We start from the raw sequence: 21,318 nt of genomic DNA on the forward strand, positions 1-21,318 counted from the left end.
TAAACTTGCATACTGCTGTTCATCACCCAGGAACTCAGGACTGGAACTGAAGCAGGTCAGGAAGCAGGAGTTGATGCAGAGGCCATGGAGAGATGTTCTTTACTGGCTTGCTTCCCCTAGCTTGCTCAGCCTGCTCTCTTATAGAACCCAAGACTACCAGCCCAGAGATGGTCCCAACCACAAGGGGCCTTTCCCCCTTGATCACTAATTGAGAAAATGACTTACAGCTGGATCTTGTGGAAGCATTTCCTCAACTGAATCTCCTTTCTCTGTGATAACTCCAGCCTGTGTCAAGTTGACACAAAACTAACCAGTACATAGAGGATACCCACACTACATTCCACAGACTCAAAGAAGATAAATAACAAGGAGGATCCAAGGGAGATGCTTGAATCCCACTCAGAAAGGGAAATAAAATAGTCATCATGGTGGATGGAAGGAGGAAACTAGGTGGGAGAGGGTATAGGAAGGGAAACAGGATTGGGATAGGAAGCAGGTAGCTAAAGTCAGGGAGAAAGGCCAGAAGAATGAATGGAAATGGGAGGTATGCAGGTGGGTAGGGGCCATTTCTAGGGCGTACCAGAGGTCTGGGATGGGGAGGCACCAAGGCGTCTGTGAGAGTGACTCTAGTTGAAAATCCTAGCAGTGAGTATATGGAACCTGCCACAAAACATTTGACCAAAATATTTCCTGCCTACAAGAAGTGCAGGAACAAAAATGGAGTACAGACTGAGGGAATGACTAACCAATGACTGGTCCAACTTGAGACTCATCCAATGGGCAAGCACCAATCCCTGACACTATTAATGATACTGTATTATGCTTACAGACAGGAGCCTAGCATGACTGTCCTCTGACAGGCTCCACCCAGCAGCCGACTGAAACAGATGCAGATACCCACAGCCAAACATTAGATAGGGTTCAGAGAGCCTTGTAGAAGAGTTGGAGGAAGGATTGAGGGATCTGGAGGGGATAGGGACTCTACATGATGACTATCAGAGTCAACTAACTTGGACCCTTGGGAAATCCCAGAGACTGAATCACTAGCCAAAGAGCATACATAATAAACTGGACTTGGTCCCTCTCCCCACTCCCTGAACATACTTAGCAGCTTAGTCTTCATGTAGCTTTTCCAACAACTGGAGCAGGGTTGTCCCTGACTTTGTTGCATGCCTCTGGATCATGTTCCCCTAACTGGGCTATCTTGTCTTGCCTCAGTGGGAGAGACATGCTTAGTTCTGCAGTGACTTGATGTGCCAGGGTGGGTTGGCATCTGGAGTTCTCCATAATCAGAAAAGAAGGGGATGGGGCTAGATGAGGGGATGACTGGATGAAGGTGGGATGCAATTGGGATGTAAAGTGAATAAATAAATTAATTAATGGGACAAAAGGAGAATTAAACAGATATGAGGGCCCAGTGATTGTGGGGGAAAAGGCTAGTGAGTGGCTAACTCACTAATACTAAGGATACATGAAAAATCCTTATGGAAACTCATTAGTTAATAAAATAATTTCAAAATATGATAAAAATGGAGTTGGAATAGATGTTTTATGCATGGAGAGGGCACAATGTTCCTCCAGAAGACATGGGTTATGAAGTCAAAAATCACATTACCAAGTACAAGTTTCCTCCCTATAAGTTCTTTGAACTGAAAATAGCACAAACACAAATTACTGTGTGTATGTAACACAATATCCTTAGTTCATGTACATGCAGCCTAGAATTTTCATTCCTTATTGTCACAGACCCTGGTTTACAGCAAAGGACATGATGCCATGAAAAAGTATGCTCAACTCTTTATTGACTTATATAGCATTACAGTGACAAGATGTTTTTCAGTTTTTGAAATATTCCAGGTTACTCCTGCATATCAAAAGCTCAGCCATCACTAAATGAGATCTGGACTTTCCTTAAGAATTCTCAAAATTACACAAACCATTTTATTTAAACAAATACACATTTTAAAAATGGATACTGAAAATAATGACCTATTTCCCCTTTCTGTTAAATCTGACTTCATTAGTGAGCCTATTGAAGAACATGTTAAACTTTGAAAAATAAAAGGACTAAAAAACAAGCTAAATTTGTAGACCCTTTAGCAGGTAGGATAAAGCAGTAATAAAGTGTTACAGACTGGGCCCTTTAGATGCTTGATGTTTTAGTATTCAGCTTACTAACATAAGACCTTAAACATATTCTAAAGTGCTTCTTCAACTAAACAGATACTCTTAGATTCTATGTGCTATGGTACTCAATGTTTAGCCATGTATGAAAGTTGGTGTTAGAACAGTTGAAATAGTATGAAAACTGCTTCAAGTTTAGGTAAAACCATACTATTTTTGAAAGATAATATTCTATCTAATAACTACATATCTGTCAAAGAATACTGATATAGCTAGAGATTACAGTAGAAATGATAGATAAATATAGTTGAGAAATGGTTTACTGTGAATTTTTAAATTTATTTTTGAATAAATCACTTGTTCTTGGGTTTCTGCATGCTTTTTAGGAAAATGTTTGCTTGAGTTTGATTCTTGGAGTTTTTGTTGAAGGATTTATATGAGAGTCAGTATGTTGACTTTGATTGTATATGAGATGGCCATTATACAGAAAAAAATCATATCCTGCTGAAATTTTAACTTTCTTGAGGAAGTAAAAATAGTGTAAGACAGAAAATAAAGTGGGAAGCTATAGAATAAATGTATCAGTAAAATCTAGGAGTAACATCGTTTTCATTAACTCTAAACCTTGCTTTTAAATTTTGCAATAATTGTTTCTTTACTATAAACAAAATCTAGCTACAGAAAATTTCTAATTACTTAAAAATGCAATAACATTAATCTCTATTCTAGTAACAAAGTACTAGAACATCATTAGTTTAAAAATTAAAAACTAACTTCTTATTATATTAAAATTTGGATATATTACCTATGTTTTCTTGTGGTCTGAATTTTATCCTAGTTGCCAAAGCTTGTCTAGATGTTGGGGGGCTATAATTTTAACATATTAATTTAAGTTACAGAAATTTCCAAATGAAGATACATAATACTAGCCAGCAGCCATTGAATATCTAAATGAGATTCATTAAGACTCAAAATAAATTGTAACAGAAGATTGATTTCAATATGCTCTTCAAAAAATATTAGTAACAGGGTTGAGAATGAGAAAAGGGAACACACTGGATTCCCCATTGGCTTCCATACATAACTGAGGAATACTATTTTCAATAGTATCTTCTTGTAGAGTAGAAATATTGGAGGTTACATAATCATGGTCACATAAAGCTGATATGACATTTGGTGGGTTCTTCAGATCCTCTAAAAGTCTGTCATAATCTTGAAGATTTTCTCCAAAATCACACATTGGTATCTCATCCAATAGGAAAAGCTCTGGTGTTTCCATACATTGTATCATATGATTGTCTGTGGAGAGACAGTGCTTTGTTATATGTAATATAGGAGGAGAAAATTTAAAGCATAATTCATAAGTCTTGCACTGTTAAATGTTTCATGGGAGACATGGTTATACTAATCTTTTGAGTTACAAACTCTTTCAACTTGGTTATCTTATCCAAGAAGAATGCACTATTATTCTTAGACATAACTATCAGCCCTTCTTAGGCTATCAATTTTTGGTACTTCTGTTTCAGGAAAAGAGATCTAATTACATCCAAATACACATTTAGAATTAAGGACACACAAACCAATAGAACTCAGATTACATTATTCAAAAACTATAAGGCTGACTGTGAATGACTGGGTGTAGTAAATAGTAAATGACTTATTTTCTGAAAAAGAACTTTTAATGTCAAGTGAAAAACTAAAAAAAAACTTACATTGTAGCCTTTTGATGTTTTATCATGGCTTTTAAAACTCAGCCAAACAACAATATATTTTCCCTTAAGATCATATAGTCTGGAGTTTAACTTCTTGAGTTCTTTGTATATGTTGGATATTAGCCATCTATCAGACTTAGGATTGGTAAAGATCTTTTCCCAATCTGTTGGTTGCCTTTTTGTCTATTGACAATGTCCTTTGCCTTACAGAAGCTTTGCAATTTTATGAGGTCCCATTTGACATTTCTTGATCTTACAGTACAAGCCATTGGTATTCTGTTCAGGAACGTTCCCCCTGTGCCCATATGTTCCAGGCTCTTCCCCACTTTCTCCTCTATAAGTTTCAGTGTCTCTACAGAGCTAAATAAAGAATTCTCAACTGAGGAATACCGAATGGCTGAGAAGCACCTGAAAAAAATGTTCAGCATCCTTAATCATCAGGGAAATGCAAATCATAACAACCCTGAGATTCCACCTCATACCAGTCAGAATGGCTAAGATCAAAAACTCAGGTGACAACAGATGCTGGCAAGGATGTGGAGAAAGAGGAACACTCTTCCATTGCTGGTGAGATTGAAAGCTGGTACAACCACTCTGGAAATCACTTTGGTGGTTCCTCAGAAAATTGGACATAATTCTACCTGAAGATCCAGCAATACCACTCCTAGGCATATACCCAGAAGATGCTCCACCATGTCATAAGGATACATGCTCCACTATGTTCACAGCAACCTTATTTATAATAGCCAGAAGCTAGAAAGAACCCAGATGTGCCTCAGCAGAGGAATGGATACAGAAAATGTGGTACATTTACACAATGGAGTACTACTTAGCTAATAAAAACAATGAATTTATGAAATTCTTAGACAAATGGATGGATCTAGAGGATATCATCTTGAGTGAGGTAACACAATCACAAAAGAACACACATGATATGCACTCACTGATAAGTGGATATTACCCCAGAAGCTCAGAATCCTTTACAGAAGGGGAAACAAAATACCCATGGAAGGAGTTACAGAGAAAGTTCGGAGCAGAGACTAAAGGAATGACTATCCAGATACTGCCCCACTTGGGGATCCATTCCATAAACAACCACCAAACCCAGACACTAGGTAGAGGCCAAAAAGAGCCTGCTGACAGGAGCCTGATATAGCTGTCTTCTGAGAGGCTTTACCAGTGCCTAATACAGAAGTGGATACTCACAGTCATCTATTGGATGGAGCACAAGGTCCCCAATGAGAGCTAGAGAAAGTACCCAGGGATCTGAAGGGGTCTGAAGCCCCATAGGAGGAACATCAATATGAAATAACCAGTCCTCCCAGAGCTCCTTGGAACTATACCACCAATCAAAGAAAACACATGGTAGAACTCGTGGCTCTAGCTGCATATGTAGCATAGGATGGCCTAGTCGGTCATCAATGGGAGGAGAGGCCCTTGGTCTAGTGAAGGCTCTATGCTCCAGTATAGTAAAACACCAGGACCAGGAATGGGAGGGGGTGGGTTGGGGAACAGGGGAAGGGGGGAGGGGAAGATGGACTTTCGGAGGGGAAACCAGGAAAGGGGAAAACATTTGAAATGTAAATAAAGAAAATATCTAATTACAAAGAGAAAAAATATAGTTATCATCAGGGCTCTTTCATATATATAATCTTATTCAAAATAACTTATAAATGCCTTTAATCCCAGCACTTGGGAGGCAGAGGCAGGCAGATTTCTGAGTTCGAGGCCAGCATGGTCTACAAAGTGAGTTCCAGGACAGCCAGGGATACACAGAGAAACCCTGTCTTGAAAAACCAAAAACCAGATCGAGAACTGACAAATGGGACCTAATGAAACTCCAAAGTTTCTGCAAGGCAAAAGACACCGTCAATAAGACAAAAAGACCACCAACAGATTGGGAAAGGATCTTTACCTATCCTAAATCAGATAGGTGACTAATATCCAACATATATAAAGAACTCAAGAAGGTGGACTTCAGAAAATCAAATAACCCCATTAAAAAATGGGGCTCAGAACTGAACAAAGAGTTCTCACCTGAGGAATACCGAATGGCAGAGAAGCACCTGAAAAAATGTTCAACATCCTTAATCATCGGGGAAATGCAAATCAAAACAACCCTGAGATTCCACCTCACACCAGTCAGAATGGCTAAGATCAAAAATTCAGGAGACAGCAGATGCTGGCGTGGATGTGGAGAAAGAGGAACACTCCTCCATTGTTGGTGGGATTGCAGGCTTGTACAACCACTCTGGAAATCAGTCTGGCGGTTCCTCAGAAAATTGGACATAGTACTACCGGAGGATCCAGCAATACCTCTCCTGGGAATATATCCAGAAGATGCCCCAACTGGTAAGAAGGACACATGCTCCACTATGTTCATAGCAGCCTTATTTATAATAGCCAGAAGCTGGAAAGAACCCAGATGCCCCTCAACAGAGGAATGGATACAGAAAATGTGGTACATCTACACAATGGAGTACTACTCAGCTATTAAAAAGAATGAATTTATGAAATTCCTAGCCAAATGGATGGACCTGGAGGGCATCATCCTGAGTGAGGTAACACATTCACAAAGGAACTCACTCAATATGTACTCACTGATAAGTGGATATTAGCCCCAAACCTAGGATACCCAAGATATAAGATACAATTTGCTAAACACATGAAACTCAAGAAGAATGAAGACTGAAGTGGGGACACTATGCCCCTCCTTAGAATTGGGAACAAAACACCCATGGAAGGAGTTACAGAGACAAAGTATGGAGCTGAGATGAAAGGATGGACCATGTAGAGACTGCCATATCCAGGGATCCACCCCATAATCAGCATCCAAACGCTGACACCATTGCATATACTAGCAAGATTTTATTGAAAGGACCCAGATGTAGCTGTCTCTTGTGAGACTATGCCGGGGCCTAGCAAACACAGAAGTGGATGCTCACAGTCAGCTAATGGATGGATCACAGGGCTCCCAATGGAGGAGCTAGAGAAAGTAGCCAAGGAGCTAAAGGGATCTGCAACCCTATAGGTGGAACTACATTATGAACTAACCAGTACCCCAGAGCTCTTGACTCTAGCTGCATATGTATCAAAAGATGGCCTAGTCGGCCATCACTGGAAAGAGAGGCCCATTGGACACGCAAACTTTATATGCCCCAGTACAGGGGAACGCCAGGGCCAAAAAGGGGGAGTGGGTGGGTAGGGGAGTGGGGGTGGGTGGGTATGGGGGACTTTTGGTATAGCATCGGAAATGTAAATGAGCTAAATACCTAATAAAAAATGGAAAAAAAAAGAAAAACCAAAAACCAAATTAACCAACCAACCAAACAAACAAAAACTTATAAAATGAAAAAAGTAGTTTATACATGAATTGACTGAGGCTTTCAAATGGTAAATGGCTTGCAAAGGATCATATGGATCATATGTCATTTGTGAGCCTGGAACTAAGATGCATATTTTCTGATCATTCTATAAATCTTCTTTTGTACCTTTTCCCCCACTGAGATCAAGCTGACTTTTCTCTTCTTCATTTTTCATTAGACTTAGACTCTGGGTAAAAGAGAAAACACTAGAATTGTTATCAGCATATCATTTTTAGTGAAGTTAAATAACTGAGATAAGATATTTCCCTTGAGGCTCTGAGAGTATGTGTTTTTGCAAATATGAGGCCCTACTTTCAATTCTCTGCACCCAAAGCATATTTCTTGAGAGATTAACACAGTTAAGAAAAGACATTACTGTTTATCTTGTTTTCTAAAAGTTGGTTTTTCTTTCTAACTGCTGTTTAAGCAGAAGGGGAAAAAACAATTCACAATTCACAGTACACCTACAGCCAACTATACCATGTAGGTTTATATTCCACTTAACTTGAACTAATATCTACCAATATTTATTGGACAAAACAGAAGGAAACACATTATGTTTCGTATATGAAAATGCATGTTTTAACCTGAATAATGAGACTCACCAAAACCAACTAATGTGCTTGGCAAAAAGGAAACAATACTTCTTTCAAATCATTCCTGTCTAAACAAGATAACAAGAATGAATTCCCTCAGAGTCTAGCCCCATTATTGGTTAATGATGAAAGATAATGGTTCCATTTATACAGCTTCCGTAGTTGAAGAAATCATTCTGAGAGAATAGGGTTTTATTTTTCTCTAAAAAGAGCAACAATGAGATTTTACCAAATTAAAGGGAAATATTTGCAAGTATACTTTTAAAGACAGTTGTCTAGGAGGAATTGTGTTTCCTTATTATTTGTAAATAAGTGAGGATTTTCTTTTAATTTTATTGTTTTATATATTTCATGATTTTATTATTAATATATATAATTAATATACAATTGCATGACTTACCTCCCTCTAGTCCCTCCCAAGTCCCATGCCTTTAACTCAGTTCATGCATTCACCCTCACTCAGCAAGGAAGATTGGTTTTTATTTTGTTTTGAGACAGTTTCTCTGTGTAGCCCTGCCTGTCCTAGAACTTACTCTGTAGACCAGGCTGACCTAGAATTCACAGAGATCCTTCTGCCTCTGCCTCCCAAGTGCTGGGATTAAAGGTGTGTGCCACCATACCAGGCTGAGGAAGATTTTAATAAAGAAAGTTTTATAAAAACATAAACTAGATGCTCATTTTTTGTATTTCTCTTTCATTTTCCAGAAGAAGAAAAAAACCTATGGCTATTTCATAACCCAATACCTTGCTGATGGCACTTTGGAGGGGCTGAAGGGAAGATATCATTTTGAGCAATCAATATAAAGGCAGGAAAGTCACAAATTTGAGTTGACGAGCTTACCTCACTGAAATGATCAGAGTCATAATTCAATGCCTTCCTAGATAGTAATGAATTTAGCTCTAACAAATTTCCTTCAGTATGATGCATATCCTTTTTATCCCTTCAATGAAAAACACAGAGATGGGGAGTGAAGGTGGATGTAAACCATGGATGTTATTATTACTTCCAAGAAGCAATCTTTCATAAAAACTCAACAGACAATGAATTGAAAAGATTACACCAGGTTCTCAACTAAGAAACCATAAACCAATATTTCACTTTTTGCACTTTTTCAGTTACAAACATCACATTTATAGACTATAAAGCCTACTGCTATAATATTTCAGAATTGATGCAGCAGTTATAACACAGTTAGAGTAGCCCACTTCTCAGTGAAATTCCAGAGTTTTCAACCTGGCGAACTCCAGAAAAGGATAGAAGAAAAAGATCATTTTGGTCAATTTCTGTAGTTTTCAACCCAAGAAAGGTGTCAATAGCCACAAGACGGTCATGTGTGTTTCGACCATTTAATACAAAATAAAGATGATAAATCACTGTCTCAGAAAACCAAGCTCCAAGACATCACAACAATATTACTAGCTGACCCAAAAGGGCTAGAATATCTTTATATTTATGGGATTGTAAATATTCAAATGTAGGCTTAGAAATTACTTGATTCCTCTCTATGGAGAATATCCAGTCTGAATCTCATCAAAAGATGAGAGTCACATACCTGAGTAAGTGGGACACACATATTATCTGTCAGTAAGCAAAGTTGTTATACATTTTTAAACTTTCCTTCCGAGGCTCTTGACTGCATTTTGTCATTCATTAGGAAAACCAGCGTTCTGAGAAACACTTGTACTTATATCAAATATCACAATCAGTATTGACACTCGACTTGACTTCAAGAGGCTATTAAATTCCTGTATGCCAATAGCAGAGGAACCCTTTGTTTCTCCCTATGTTTTTCTTAATCTTGTAGATCTTGGTCTCAGCTTTAATAGCCAAGTCTATCAATGTTAATCCAGATCAAAATAATCATCCTAATCAATACTGTTATTGTCATGGTTTGTTACGTATCTGGTAGGGTTCAGTATACTAAAAGGTAGATTATTTTGGTGTCTAGAGTTGTTTCTTTATGCACATTCCTAAGAGTCTACAGTTTAGGTTGGGGTCAAGCTGAGGAAGCTCTTTTGGGTGTGTTTGTCAAGAGGATATTTATATATCAAGTCTATCAGGAACTAGATGTGATCTTTGTCCTCTGAGGTTAGGCAATAAATGAGAACCAGTAATGAATTATACAAATATAAGATGATAAAGCACTCAAACAGACAATTGTAAGCACTGCTGATGAAGGTGAAACTTAGGCAGACATCCCCAGGGCAGAGTTGTGCTGACAATGGAGACTTTGTGACTCCAATTTAGTAGGATTTTTGCTGAAGCATACACAACCTTCAAGTTTCAGGAAATGAAGACATTTCTTCTTTTTTTCTTATAGTTCAGTTCCAAGTAGGAATTTTCACGCTAATATCAGGGCTAATATTGGGTATAGGATGGAGTATTTTACACTGACAATGCTGGGTTCTCATTTAACACCAGAGGAGAAACAGTCAATGTATTATCAGTATATCTGTAATACACGAGAAGCAATGATAAGGTCAGGAATTTAAGTATCTAAGGGAAAAGCTTCTTTCATCACATCATGCTTCTCTCAGCATACCATTAAACATTTTTTTTTCAAAACCATGTAAAGGAGATTAAAGATGGAGGACACCGAATACCTGTTAATTATATTGTTATATAAATTGTCTGATTTATCTTTCATTAAAATTGAATCCTGAGAAGAAAGATCTAATTCCAGAGAAATATCCTTAGGTTCTTGTTCAACAGATTCTTCAGTTATTTGTTCTGGTAATACTGGTATGGTCAAATCCAACTGAATGGTCAGTGACTCTTCATTCATAGGTTTATCCTGAACTGGCACTTTAGGGTGTTCTCTGAAAAATAGTGCAGGGAAATATTAACCCAACATGTTGCAAGAATTCAAATCACATGGCCTATAGTATATCCATTTATATCGTGTAAGCAGATTTGCAATAATCAGATAAAAAATTTATATTGTGCCAATATGTTCTCCTTTAACTTCATTTATATAATATATGACACAATGCTCTAACATACTTCACAGATCAAATGATTATTTAGCAATAAAAAATAAACTATTAGTCCTTGATGAAACATACGTGAACATGCAAGAAATGCTAAGAGAAATAAACCAAACACAAACGATCACTTATATGATTCTACTGATACAAAGAGTCCAGAATAGTCAAATTTAAATTTTAGTGACAAAATAAGTTTTATAAATGGGAATGAAAAAATCAGATTGGGGTAATGAAAATGCTCTCATGAAAAATAATGGTGGTAAATAAATAACTCAGTAACTGCACTATAAAGAGCTGAACATAAAACTTAACTGTAGAAATTTTATAATATAACCTATATTCACATATATCTTATATCCACTGTTTCAACTAACCAAGGACTAGATAAGTAAAGTACATATACATGCATATTACTGAATATCATTTATGAATAATTACTGTCACCTTAATTTTAATTGAGAAAGAAGTATAGGGACTATTTTGTCATTTAAAAGAGGAAATCTAAAGGTAAAATAATATAGTTCTTTGATTGATATATTATATAACAAGTTATTTAAGCTTATATCAAGGGAAAGGTATAAGTTACAGTGCAACCTAAATTTTTCACTGATTAGTATATAACTATAATAGAGGTTAATTTAATCACAGTATTAATGATTTCTTTTCAGGAGAATAATCAGGGGGTAGAGAGATGGATCACTGGTAAACAGCACTGGGTGCTCTTCTAGAAGATCTGGGTTCAGTTCTCAGCACCAATATATGTTGGTTCACAACTGTCTGTAACTCTAGTTCTAGGAGATCCAAGGCCCTGTCCTGGTTTTCATGGGCACTAGGTACACAATTGGTTCACAGGCATACATGCAGGCAAACAGCCATGTACATATATCTTTATTTAAAAAATCTCACATAGAATAATCAAATTTGATTAGTCATCTTATTTTCCATAATTTTTTCTGAATTGAAAATTAGAAGTCTCTCAAATATTTGAATACCTACACATTGAACCTAAGAAGACAAATTATCAAGTTAAATTTCAGGTAAATTTGTATAGTTATACCGGAAGATCCAGCAATACTTCTCCTGGGCATATACCCAGAAGATGTTCCAACTTGTAATAATGACACATGCTCCACTATGTTCATAGCAGCTTTATTTATAATAGCCAGAAGCTGGGAAGAACTCAGATGTCCCTCAACAGAGGAATGGATACAGAAAATGTGGTGCATTTACACAATGGAGTACTACTCAGCTATTAGAAACAATGAATTCATGAAATTATTTGGCAAGTGGATGGATCTGGAGGATATCATCCTGAGTGAGGTAACCCAGTCACAAAAGAACACGCATGACATGCACTCACTGATAAGCGGATATTAGCCCAGAAACTTAGAATACCCAAGATACAATTTGCAAAACACACGAACCCCAAGAACAAGGAAGACCAAAGTGTGGATACTTCGTTCCTTCTTAGAATGGGGAACAAAATACCCATGGAAGGAGTTATAGAGACAAAGTTCAGAGCCGAGACAGAAGGAAGGACCATCCAGAGACTGCCCCACCCAGGGATCTATCACATATACAGCCACCAAACCCAGACACTATTGCATATGCCAGAAAGATTTTGCTGACAGGACCCTGACATAGCTCTCTCTTGTGAGGCTATGCCAGTGTCTGGCAAATACAGAAGTGGATGCTCACAGTCATCTATTGGATGGAACACAGGGCCCCTAATGGAGGAGCTAGAGAAAGTACCTAAGGATCTGAAGGGGTCTGCAACCCTATAGGAGGAACAACAATATGAACTAACCAGTACCCCCCAAGAGTTGTGTCTCTAGTTGCATATGTAGTTGAGGATGGCCTAGTTGGCCATCAATGGGAGAAGAGTCCATTGATCTTGCAAAGATCATATGCCCCAGTACAGGGGCATGCCAGGACTAGGAAGTGGAGTGGGTGGGTTGGGGAGCAGGGTGGGGGAAGGGTATAGGGGACTTTAGGGATAGTATTTGAAATGTAAATGAAGAAAATATCTAATAAAATTTGTATAGTTGTAGATATTTAAGAGATTTTTAAAAATTTTATTGGATATTTTCTTCATTTACATTTCAAATGCTATCCCCAAAGTCCCCTATACTCTCCCCCAAGCCCTACTTTGCTACACACTCACTCCCACTTCTTGGCCCTGGAGTTATAAAGTTTGCATATAAAGTTTGCAAGACCAAGGGGCTTCTCTTCCCAATGATGGCTGACTAGGCCATCTTCTGTTACATATGCAACTAGATAGAGACACAAGCTCTGGAGGTACTGATTAGTTCATATTGTTGTTCTACCTATAGGGTTCCAGACCCTTTCAGCTCCTTGGGTAATTTCTCTAGCTCCTCCATTATGGCCATTGGAGGCCATAAAGTTTGAGATACACTTACTTCTTTCTTTATTAATGCTTTTCCGTATACTCTGATTTTGAAATGTGCTTAGTATTATTAATATTTACCCCTATCCACTTGGCAGACATGGTACTACCCAGATGGCTTTCATATTGTTGGCCTTAAGATATCATTAACCCTTATCTATCTATCTATCTATCTATCTATCTATCTATCTATCTATCTATCTATCTATCATCTACCCAATCTCATCCAAAAACATAATTCAGGAACTGTTGTTCCAAATTTGTTCTTAAAAAATATGACCTCACTATTTTGCTTTAAAAAAAATCACATTTGTTAAAAACAAGCGATTTAGCAGCTTGCTAATCTCCTTTGTATTCCTAGGTATAGTATACTCATGCTTACTGCTATAATAACCTTTCCTTCAAATATTTCACTTCTAGCCAAATATTCTACCTCTTGGGTTTCCTTTTTGATATTGCCTTAAGTTATTTTATAAACATATGCCTTCCAAATAGTAACTATAAGTCTTTTCCTTTCATAGTCCCCTTGCTAGACATTCTTTAATAAAACTCTTTTCTTCTTGTACTAGATTTACAATATTCCATCTGGACTTCCAAGTATACAAATAGTTTTTTTTTTAATATCTAAACAAGGTCAGGTATGGTGGAACATGCCTTTAATCTCAGTACTTTGGAGGGAGAAGGAGAAAGATTTCTATGAGTTCTAGGCCAGCCTGATAAACATAGAGAATTCTAGGACAGACATGTGATGACCTATCTTAAAAACAAACAAACAAACAAACAAACAAACAAACAGTCTAAACAAATGTCAAAACATTTAATGTTTTAAATGTTTAAAAACAAACCTTAATATCTAGTTGACTCCCTTCAATAAAACATACTTAAAAATAGCAAACCCAAATAATCTTATTAAATATTGGTTAAATGTTACATTTAGAAAGAAATCATAGAAAATTATTCATGCAACATAAATGATGCAAGTCCTGTATCCAAAGTGAATGGGTATCCCTAAAGTTTAAATATTGGCACCCACATTTTGGTGATAACTAAAATGTGACTGATTGGATTTAAGGTCTGCTCTACAGGAAAGAAACCATGCCTGGTATTAGAAACTTATCCACCTACCAACTACGAACTAGCAAAGTCATGAATCATAAAGGAGAACCAATAAGCATCACTTTACTGAGCCAGCATAATTTCTAACTATATATTAAATACCTAATACCACAATACATATAACTCAAACCCCTCATCAAAGAAGCTTCTCTTTGCAACAGACGGAAACCATTGCAAAGACCCCAGAGTTCTTAAAAATGCAGAGAACTGATTGTGGGGTGTACAGCCTCAAAGGGTACATTTGTAACACAATGCCTGCACTTAAGGTTCAAGCAACACTGTGAAAGAAGGGGCCAAAAGACAGTAAGAGCCAGAGGACCAAGGAATATTATGTGAGATTGTGTCTCCTAGAAATACAGGGAAGCTATATTCATGATACCTTAACAATAATGGCTGTCTAAATAAGACCTGAACAAGACCATCACTAACAGACTTGCTAAAAAAAGTGGGGGTGGAAATCTCAGGAGCCCCAGCTTAGACAAGAACTATAGATACCTAATGGTTTTTAAAAGAGGGAAAATCAGTCTTTCTCAGGTATGAACCCTTTAATTAATTATCCAATACCAAGTTGTCAGACCTGGAACCATATACATACAAACAACACTAAACAGATTCAGCAGATTGTATTTATATATTAATGAATATGTAAACATAAAACTAGTAAAGAAAAAGACCAGGAATGTGAGAGTGGGAATGTGGGAGGAATTAGAGGGAGGAAAGGGGAGGGGGGAATCATGTAATTATAATAGTTAACATGTATACAAATTCTAATAACAATTCAGTAGGTATATGCTGTATGTATGTGTGTATGCATATGTATGTATGCTTACCTATGTATATAAATGTGGAGAGCAGAAGGCAATTTTAAATGTATTTCTAACTTGTTCTTTGGGTTAGAGTCTCTCCATTGAATGTGGAGCTTGCTATTTAAACTATGCTGGCAGGTCCGTGAGTCTGTAAGATATGGCTGTTTCTTTCCTTCACTGCCAGGGATATGGAGTTTTTTCCCGATGCCCAGCTTTTATGTGGATGGTCGGGGTCCAAACTGAGGTCCTTAGGTTTCCACAGCAAGTACTTTACTCACTGAGCCATCTCCCTAATCCCTGAAAATCTCAGCCTTCTTGGCCTTTTTTCATTCAAATATGTGCTTCTTACATTTATTAAATTTCTAATGTGTACTAATTTATTTTTTGGAGAGTTGAGTCACTCAACCTAGGGAATTCTGTGTGATATGCAATTACTCTGCTAATGAACGTCATCTTAAGCCCTTTAACTTATTTCCTTTTTATAAGTGTCACCATTTTTCTACAAGAATTTCAAGTGATTATCTTCAACATGCAGTACACACACACACACACACACACACACACACACACACACACACACACAATCTCTTTTTGTGATATAAGAACTCCTGTAGTAAGAAAATAATTCAAGTCAAACTGATTTATAGGTAGTTTTTGTTGTTTATGAAAGGGAGTAATCATTTAAATGGACTCAAGTCCATTATATAGTAAATATATACAAATAAATACTATCACCAGTATTCAGTTTCATTATCAATATATTGCTCACAAAACTTGCTTACCCATCATCTCCACTTGGCTGGTCTCCAGATGAAATTAACTTTTTGGATTCTTTCAAAATTGGCATGACTCTATCAAGGAGACTTTTATATTTGTCTTCAACGAGTTCGTAACCATCTTTTAATATCTCCATCTAAATAGAAAGGTTCGAGAAAATGAGAATGCTTCTGTGTATATATCTAATATTTCTTGGACCACATTTGTTGCAATTCCCATCAAAACCACTTAACAGTTATAGGAACTAGGGGTAGACATTTCTTTGACAACAAATAATTCGTTTTGAATCCATCTGCCAACACTGTTTTGCTTCAAAATCTTACAGCTTCCTTCTTGTCCTCTGGAATACGGAAATACTGATGATCCCATTCAGAATCTGAATCTTCAGATATGAATGATAATGACCTGAAATGAGACCCACAAATGTACTGTCATAAGCTATATTAATGTTATAATGGTCAGCCAGCTCTGTTGTGTAGAACCTGAGTTTTATTCATTGCTGTCATCATGATTCCCATTAGAAATTAGTGATTTACATCTCAGAATCAAAGGTAAAGGTCACTTAAAAGAGCCAGTGATCATTTGGAATTGTATCCCTGGATGTTAGCCACCTGCCAAAAGGTTTAAAATTTTTAGTACATCTTGTAATCTAAAACTAAAGCCAACAGTAAAGTTCCTATGCCTGATTCTAGAGCTGGGGCAGACAGATAAAGCCTGTGGCATTTTACTATGTTCAAAGTAAATATAACAATAATGATGTCTGGATATACTTATTAATGCATCTATTTTAGTAAAGATTAAAATCCTTCAAGTAAATTATGAATATATTATTCTATTCTGAAATCATTAACTGGATAAAATCAGGAAAATGGAAATATTCTTTCTCATGTAGAATGCAAACTAAAAAGAAGAAAGATGTAATTAAAAACCGTCACGACACACTGTGATAGTATTATAAAATTTAATTAGAAATTTTCAGTTAGAGACTTTTGTCACACTGTCAGCTATCCAGTGAAATGAGAGAGCATGTTTGGACTTCAACTCTTGCTGCAGATCTTCACTCAGGCCCCATTATTCTGTATTTAAATAATATTCAGGACATTATAGCAGACCAGCCTTGTTCCCCTACTGTTTGTATTCTGTATTCCCCCATCCCCACCTATTTCTCTGTATACTTGCCTCCTTCTTTTACCTCTTCCAAAGAAGAACATAGCCTGGCTTGACTTAAATGGTTTCAGGGGATCTACTTCCTTGGAATTAGACAGTTATACATTATTTGAGTGCATATTTATAGTCTTCTTTTTCACTTTATCTTTAACAAAACTCTTATATACTTTTCTTTCTTCTGTCATCATCCTTTCTGCATGTGATCCACTCTTATTGTCTCAGTGTGATTACTTGCTGCTTTTTATTTCTATTGATGTTCACAATAACTAATGTATTAATTAGTAGAGTGCTATGTGTCCATTTACTTCCTAAAATTATCAATTCCTAAGGAGAAAGGATTGAGTGTTTTGTAATCAACAGGTATTGTATTTCATTGTAGGTGTATTGCTGGATAATGATGTGTTTTGCTTTTCTTAGTAGGTCTTTTTTTCCTGTGGTGACACATGCTTATTCCATGCATTGAGATATATTCGGAACTAAAAAATAGGGCCTAGATAAAAGAAAATGTTTTAGCCAAGAGAATAGAGGGGCCTGTCTCAGAAAACTCACCTTTTCCTCTTTTTTAGTACTGTATGGTTTTCACTCATCAAATCCAAGATAAAATGGAGTACCTGAAAATAGCAGAGACTGTTTTTTAACTAGGACACCATTTTCAATATTTAGGGAAAACAACAATACAACAGAAAGCTTGAGAGGTTCCAGAAAGTACAACTGTAACTTTGTATAAGTACAATTTGGTTTTCATATGACTTCATATTGTAAATATTTTATATTTAAGCACAAAGCACCAGAAAATAATAATTTCCAGAAAAGAAAAACAATCAGTTCTTTAAAGAACAGCTTATACCCGTGTCAGCAGTTGTTGTTGTGCACAGTACTTCTTTCTTAGGTTTGTAACTTCATGATATAGGTTTGAATAGTCCCTGAAACATAAATAGATTACTTGAATTAACAAAGATATATTAATGCTCCTTAAAAATTTGAAAATACCTAAAATAATGTTGAATTGTCTGGATTAATAATACCCACTGTGTTATTCACAAAATTATACCCTATTTTCCTAGTATAATATCAGTGACTTTTAATTGAAAATCACTGCCTTTATTAGTTAATTAGTTCACATAGATCTTAGAGCTATGAGTTTTCGTGGTGCTGATAATAATCTAGGACATTGCACATGCTGGGAAATCATTCTACCACTAAGTTGCATGCCCAATCCCATACAATTATAGGCTTGAAAGCTCAGATTAACTTGATAATTTTGAACTTCAGTGATCAATAGAATGACATACATCATACTTAGATTGCTTGCACATCCTACCTTAATATTTGAGAATGCAAGATCATAAATTTCTTATTATTCCTCTAATCGCTAGAGGAGAAAAAGATTTCATAGAAGTATATGAGAACAAATCTCCAGGTTAGCAGTTTTATACCAGCGTATCACATTTACATTTCTATTAAGTATTACAGAAGACACATACTATCATATTACATTTCTAATAGTGAATTAATTTTTATATGCAAATTTCATTGAGTTATGTGCTTTAAGAATAAACAGTAATTTTTTTCTAAATAAGATTGAATGTACTTCCTTATAGATATGTTCCCTTTTATCAGAGGCATTGGTTGAAATGCAGGATGTTTGAATGTGTCTAATTACAAAGATAATGGTAATGATACAATTAGAAACAGGAACGCAAAAACCTCGACAATGTTTGCAGCACTACAATTATGGTTTTGGAGAATATTGGTTTAGTAATGTGCTTTCTTAAGCTTTGAAGTTTAGTTGGACTACATACTTTGGAATGTAAGTACATATAATATACAAAGGAGCCCACAACAATTAGCTATTAATTCAGCTTCACAGGTAAATGGATTAGCCTGAAATTATGATACTGAGTGAAGTAAGCCAGATGCATAAAGACAAGCACTACATATTCGATCTTATTTATGGTTCTGAGCTATGAATCTTGAGATGTGAATGCATAGTGTGGAGTGATCACAAAAATGAGGAAAGCCAAAAGGGATCAAGGATGAAAAGGAGAAGTGCTAGAGAAGGGACAAGCAGGACATTGGTATTATGAAGGGGGAAAGAAAGAAAATTAAAGGGACTTTTAACTGTGAAGGGGGGGTGTATTAGTCAGTGTTCTCTAAGGAAATGAAACAGGTAGAATGAATATGTACATTAAAAGCAGTTTGTTAGACTGGCTTATAGGACGTGGTCCAGATAGTCCAGTTATATCTCATTTATATAATCATATGTATTTGTTGGAATTTCTTACTCTGCTACTCATTTTGAAATATATACAAATTTATCTTACTCCATAGTGGAATAGAATACTAGAAATGGTTCACTGTCTTTAATTTCCCTCTAACATCTTATATTTTGTGTAAAGACTACCAGTTTACTACTGTTGTGTTAAGAAAAAAAAAAAAAACAAAAACCAAAACAAACAAAAAAAATTCCAAAACAAAACACCAGCCATATTTAGACTAGTGACAGCTAATCTGGATGGCAGCTACCTTGATGATGGTCAGGTTTTAAATAGGAAGAAAACCCAAATGGCAATATGTTCTTTTGGATGCTATTTCTACATAGGAAGCCCTGATGTAAATGTATATTGTTTTAAAGAGAGCATTTGTTAGTTGTTTTGCATATAGTAAATGTGCATGCTTTTAACTCTGCAAACCAGTACATAGCATTTAGATAAAGTTCAGATACATTTTTATATGCACAGGGTGATAAAAGGACAAAAGTTACCTTAGAGAATAACTTCTATAAAGTGGGCATTTAACAGACTAATATGTTAAATCCTAGTGTGTGTGTGTGTGTCTGACTCTCTCTCTCTCTCTCTCTCTCTCTCTCTCTCTCTCTATATATATATATATATATATATATATATATATATATATATATATATACATATATATATATATATATACTAGGTTTCCCCTCCTCCTGGCAACCCTCATCCTATCGCCCCTCTCCCTGCTTCCACCCACGCACTCATTCCCGCCTCCCTGCCCTTGATTCCCCTACACTGGGGCATCTATTGAGCCTTCATAGGACTGAGGACCTCTCCTTCCATTGATGCCTGACAAGGCCATCCTCTGCTACACATGCAGCAGGAGTCATGCATACTTCTTGATTGGTGGCTTAGTCCCTGTGAGCTCTGAGTGGTCTGGTTGTTGATATTGTTGTTCTTTCTATATGGTTGTAAACCCCTTCAGCTCCTTCAGTCCTTTCTCTAACTCCTACATTTGGGGACCTTGCACTCAGTCCACTACTTGGTTGTGAACAACTGTCTCTGTATTTGTAACACTCTGACATGGTCTCTCAGGATACAGCTATATCAAGCTCCTTTCAGCATGCATTTTTTTCTTTTAATTTTTTCTTAGATATTTTCTTCATTTATACTTCAAATGCTATCCCAAAAGTCCCCTACACCCTCCCCCCACCCTGCTCTCCTACCCACTCACTCCCACTTCTTGGCCCTGGCTTTCCTCTGTACTGGGGCATATAAAGTTCGATAGACCAAGGGCCTCTCTTCCCAATGATGGCCAACTAGGCCATCTTCTGCTACATATGCAGCTAGAGACATGAGTTCTGGGGGTACTGATTAGTTCATATTGTTGTTCCACTCAGCATGCATTTCTTAGCATCCACAATAGTGTCAGAGTTTGGTGACTCTATCTGGGATTAAGCTCCAGGTGAGACAGTCTCTGGATGGCCTTCTTTCTTTTTTTTCAATTTTTTATTAGCTATTTTCTTCATTTAAATTTCAGATTCTATCCTGAAAGGCCCCTATACCCTCCCCCCACCCTGCTCCCCTACCCACCCACTCCCACTTCTTGGCCCTGGTGTTCCCCTATACTAGAGCATATAAAGTTTGCAAGACCAAGGGGCCCCTCTTCCCAATGATATAGATGACTGTGAGCATCCACTTCTGTATTTGCCAGGCACTGGCATAGCCTCACAGGAGACAGCTATATCAGGGTCCTTTCAGCAAAATCTTGCTGGCATATGCAATAGTGTCTACGTTTGGTGGCTGATTATGGGATGGACCCCTGGGTGGGGCAGTCTCTGGATGGTCCATCCTTTCATCTTAGCTCCAAAGTTTGTCTCTGCAACTCCTTCCATGGGTATTTTATTCCCTATTCTAAGGAGGAATGAGGTATTTACGCGTTGGTCTTCTTTCTTAATTTTCTTGTGTTTTGGAAATTGTATCTTGGGTATTCTAGGTTTCTGGGCTAATA

At 36.8% G+C, this 21,318-nt stretch overlaps 1 protein-coding gene and 1 pseudogene across 3 annotated transcripts in view; both read right to left on the reverse strand.

Moving 5' to 3' along the window:
• Positions 1-1,788: 1,788 nt before the first annotated feature.
• Positions 1,789-21,318, reverse strand: part of Hsf3 (heat shock transcription factor 3) — a gene marked incomplete at its 5' end in the record, with an annotated part of 150,117 nt that continues 130,587 nt past the window's right edge. For 2 of the 3 annotated variants that reach the window (NM_001310755.1, NM_172931.4), the window contains 7 exon segments: positions 1,789-3,423; positions 8,639-8,738; positions 10,402-10,617; positions 15,897-16,027; positions 16,215-16,296; positions 17,608-17,669; positions 17,906-17,981. In NM_001310755.1, the coding sequence (NP_001297684.1) occupies positions 3,412-3,423; positions 8,639-8,738; positions 10,402-10,617; positions 15,897-16,027; positions 16,215-16,296; positions 17,608-17,669; positions 17,906-17,981 (679 nt within the window). In that variant the 3' untranslated portion in view covers positions 1,789-3,411. 3 annotated transcript variants of the gene reach the window in all.
• Positions 4,216-4,614, reverse strand: Gm18171 (predicted gene, 18171; annotated as a pseudogene).

Source organism: Mus musculus, chromosome X (assembly GCF_000001635.26).
Source record: "Mus musculus strain C57BL/6J chromosome X, GRCm38.p6 C57BL/6J".
In the NCBI taxonomy this organism is placed as follows: Eukaryota; Metazoa; Chordata; class Mammalia; order Rodentia; family Muridae; genus Mus; species Mus musculus.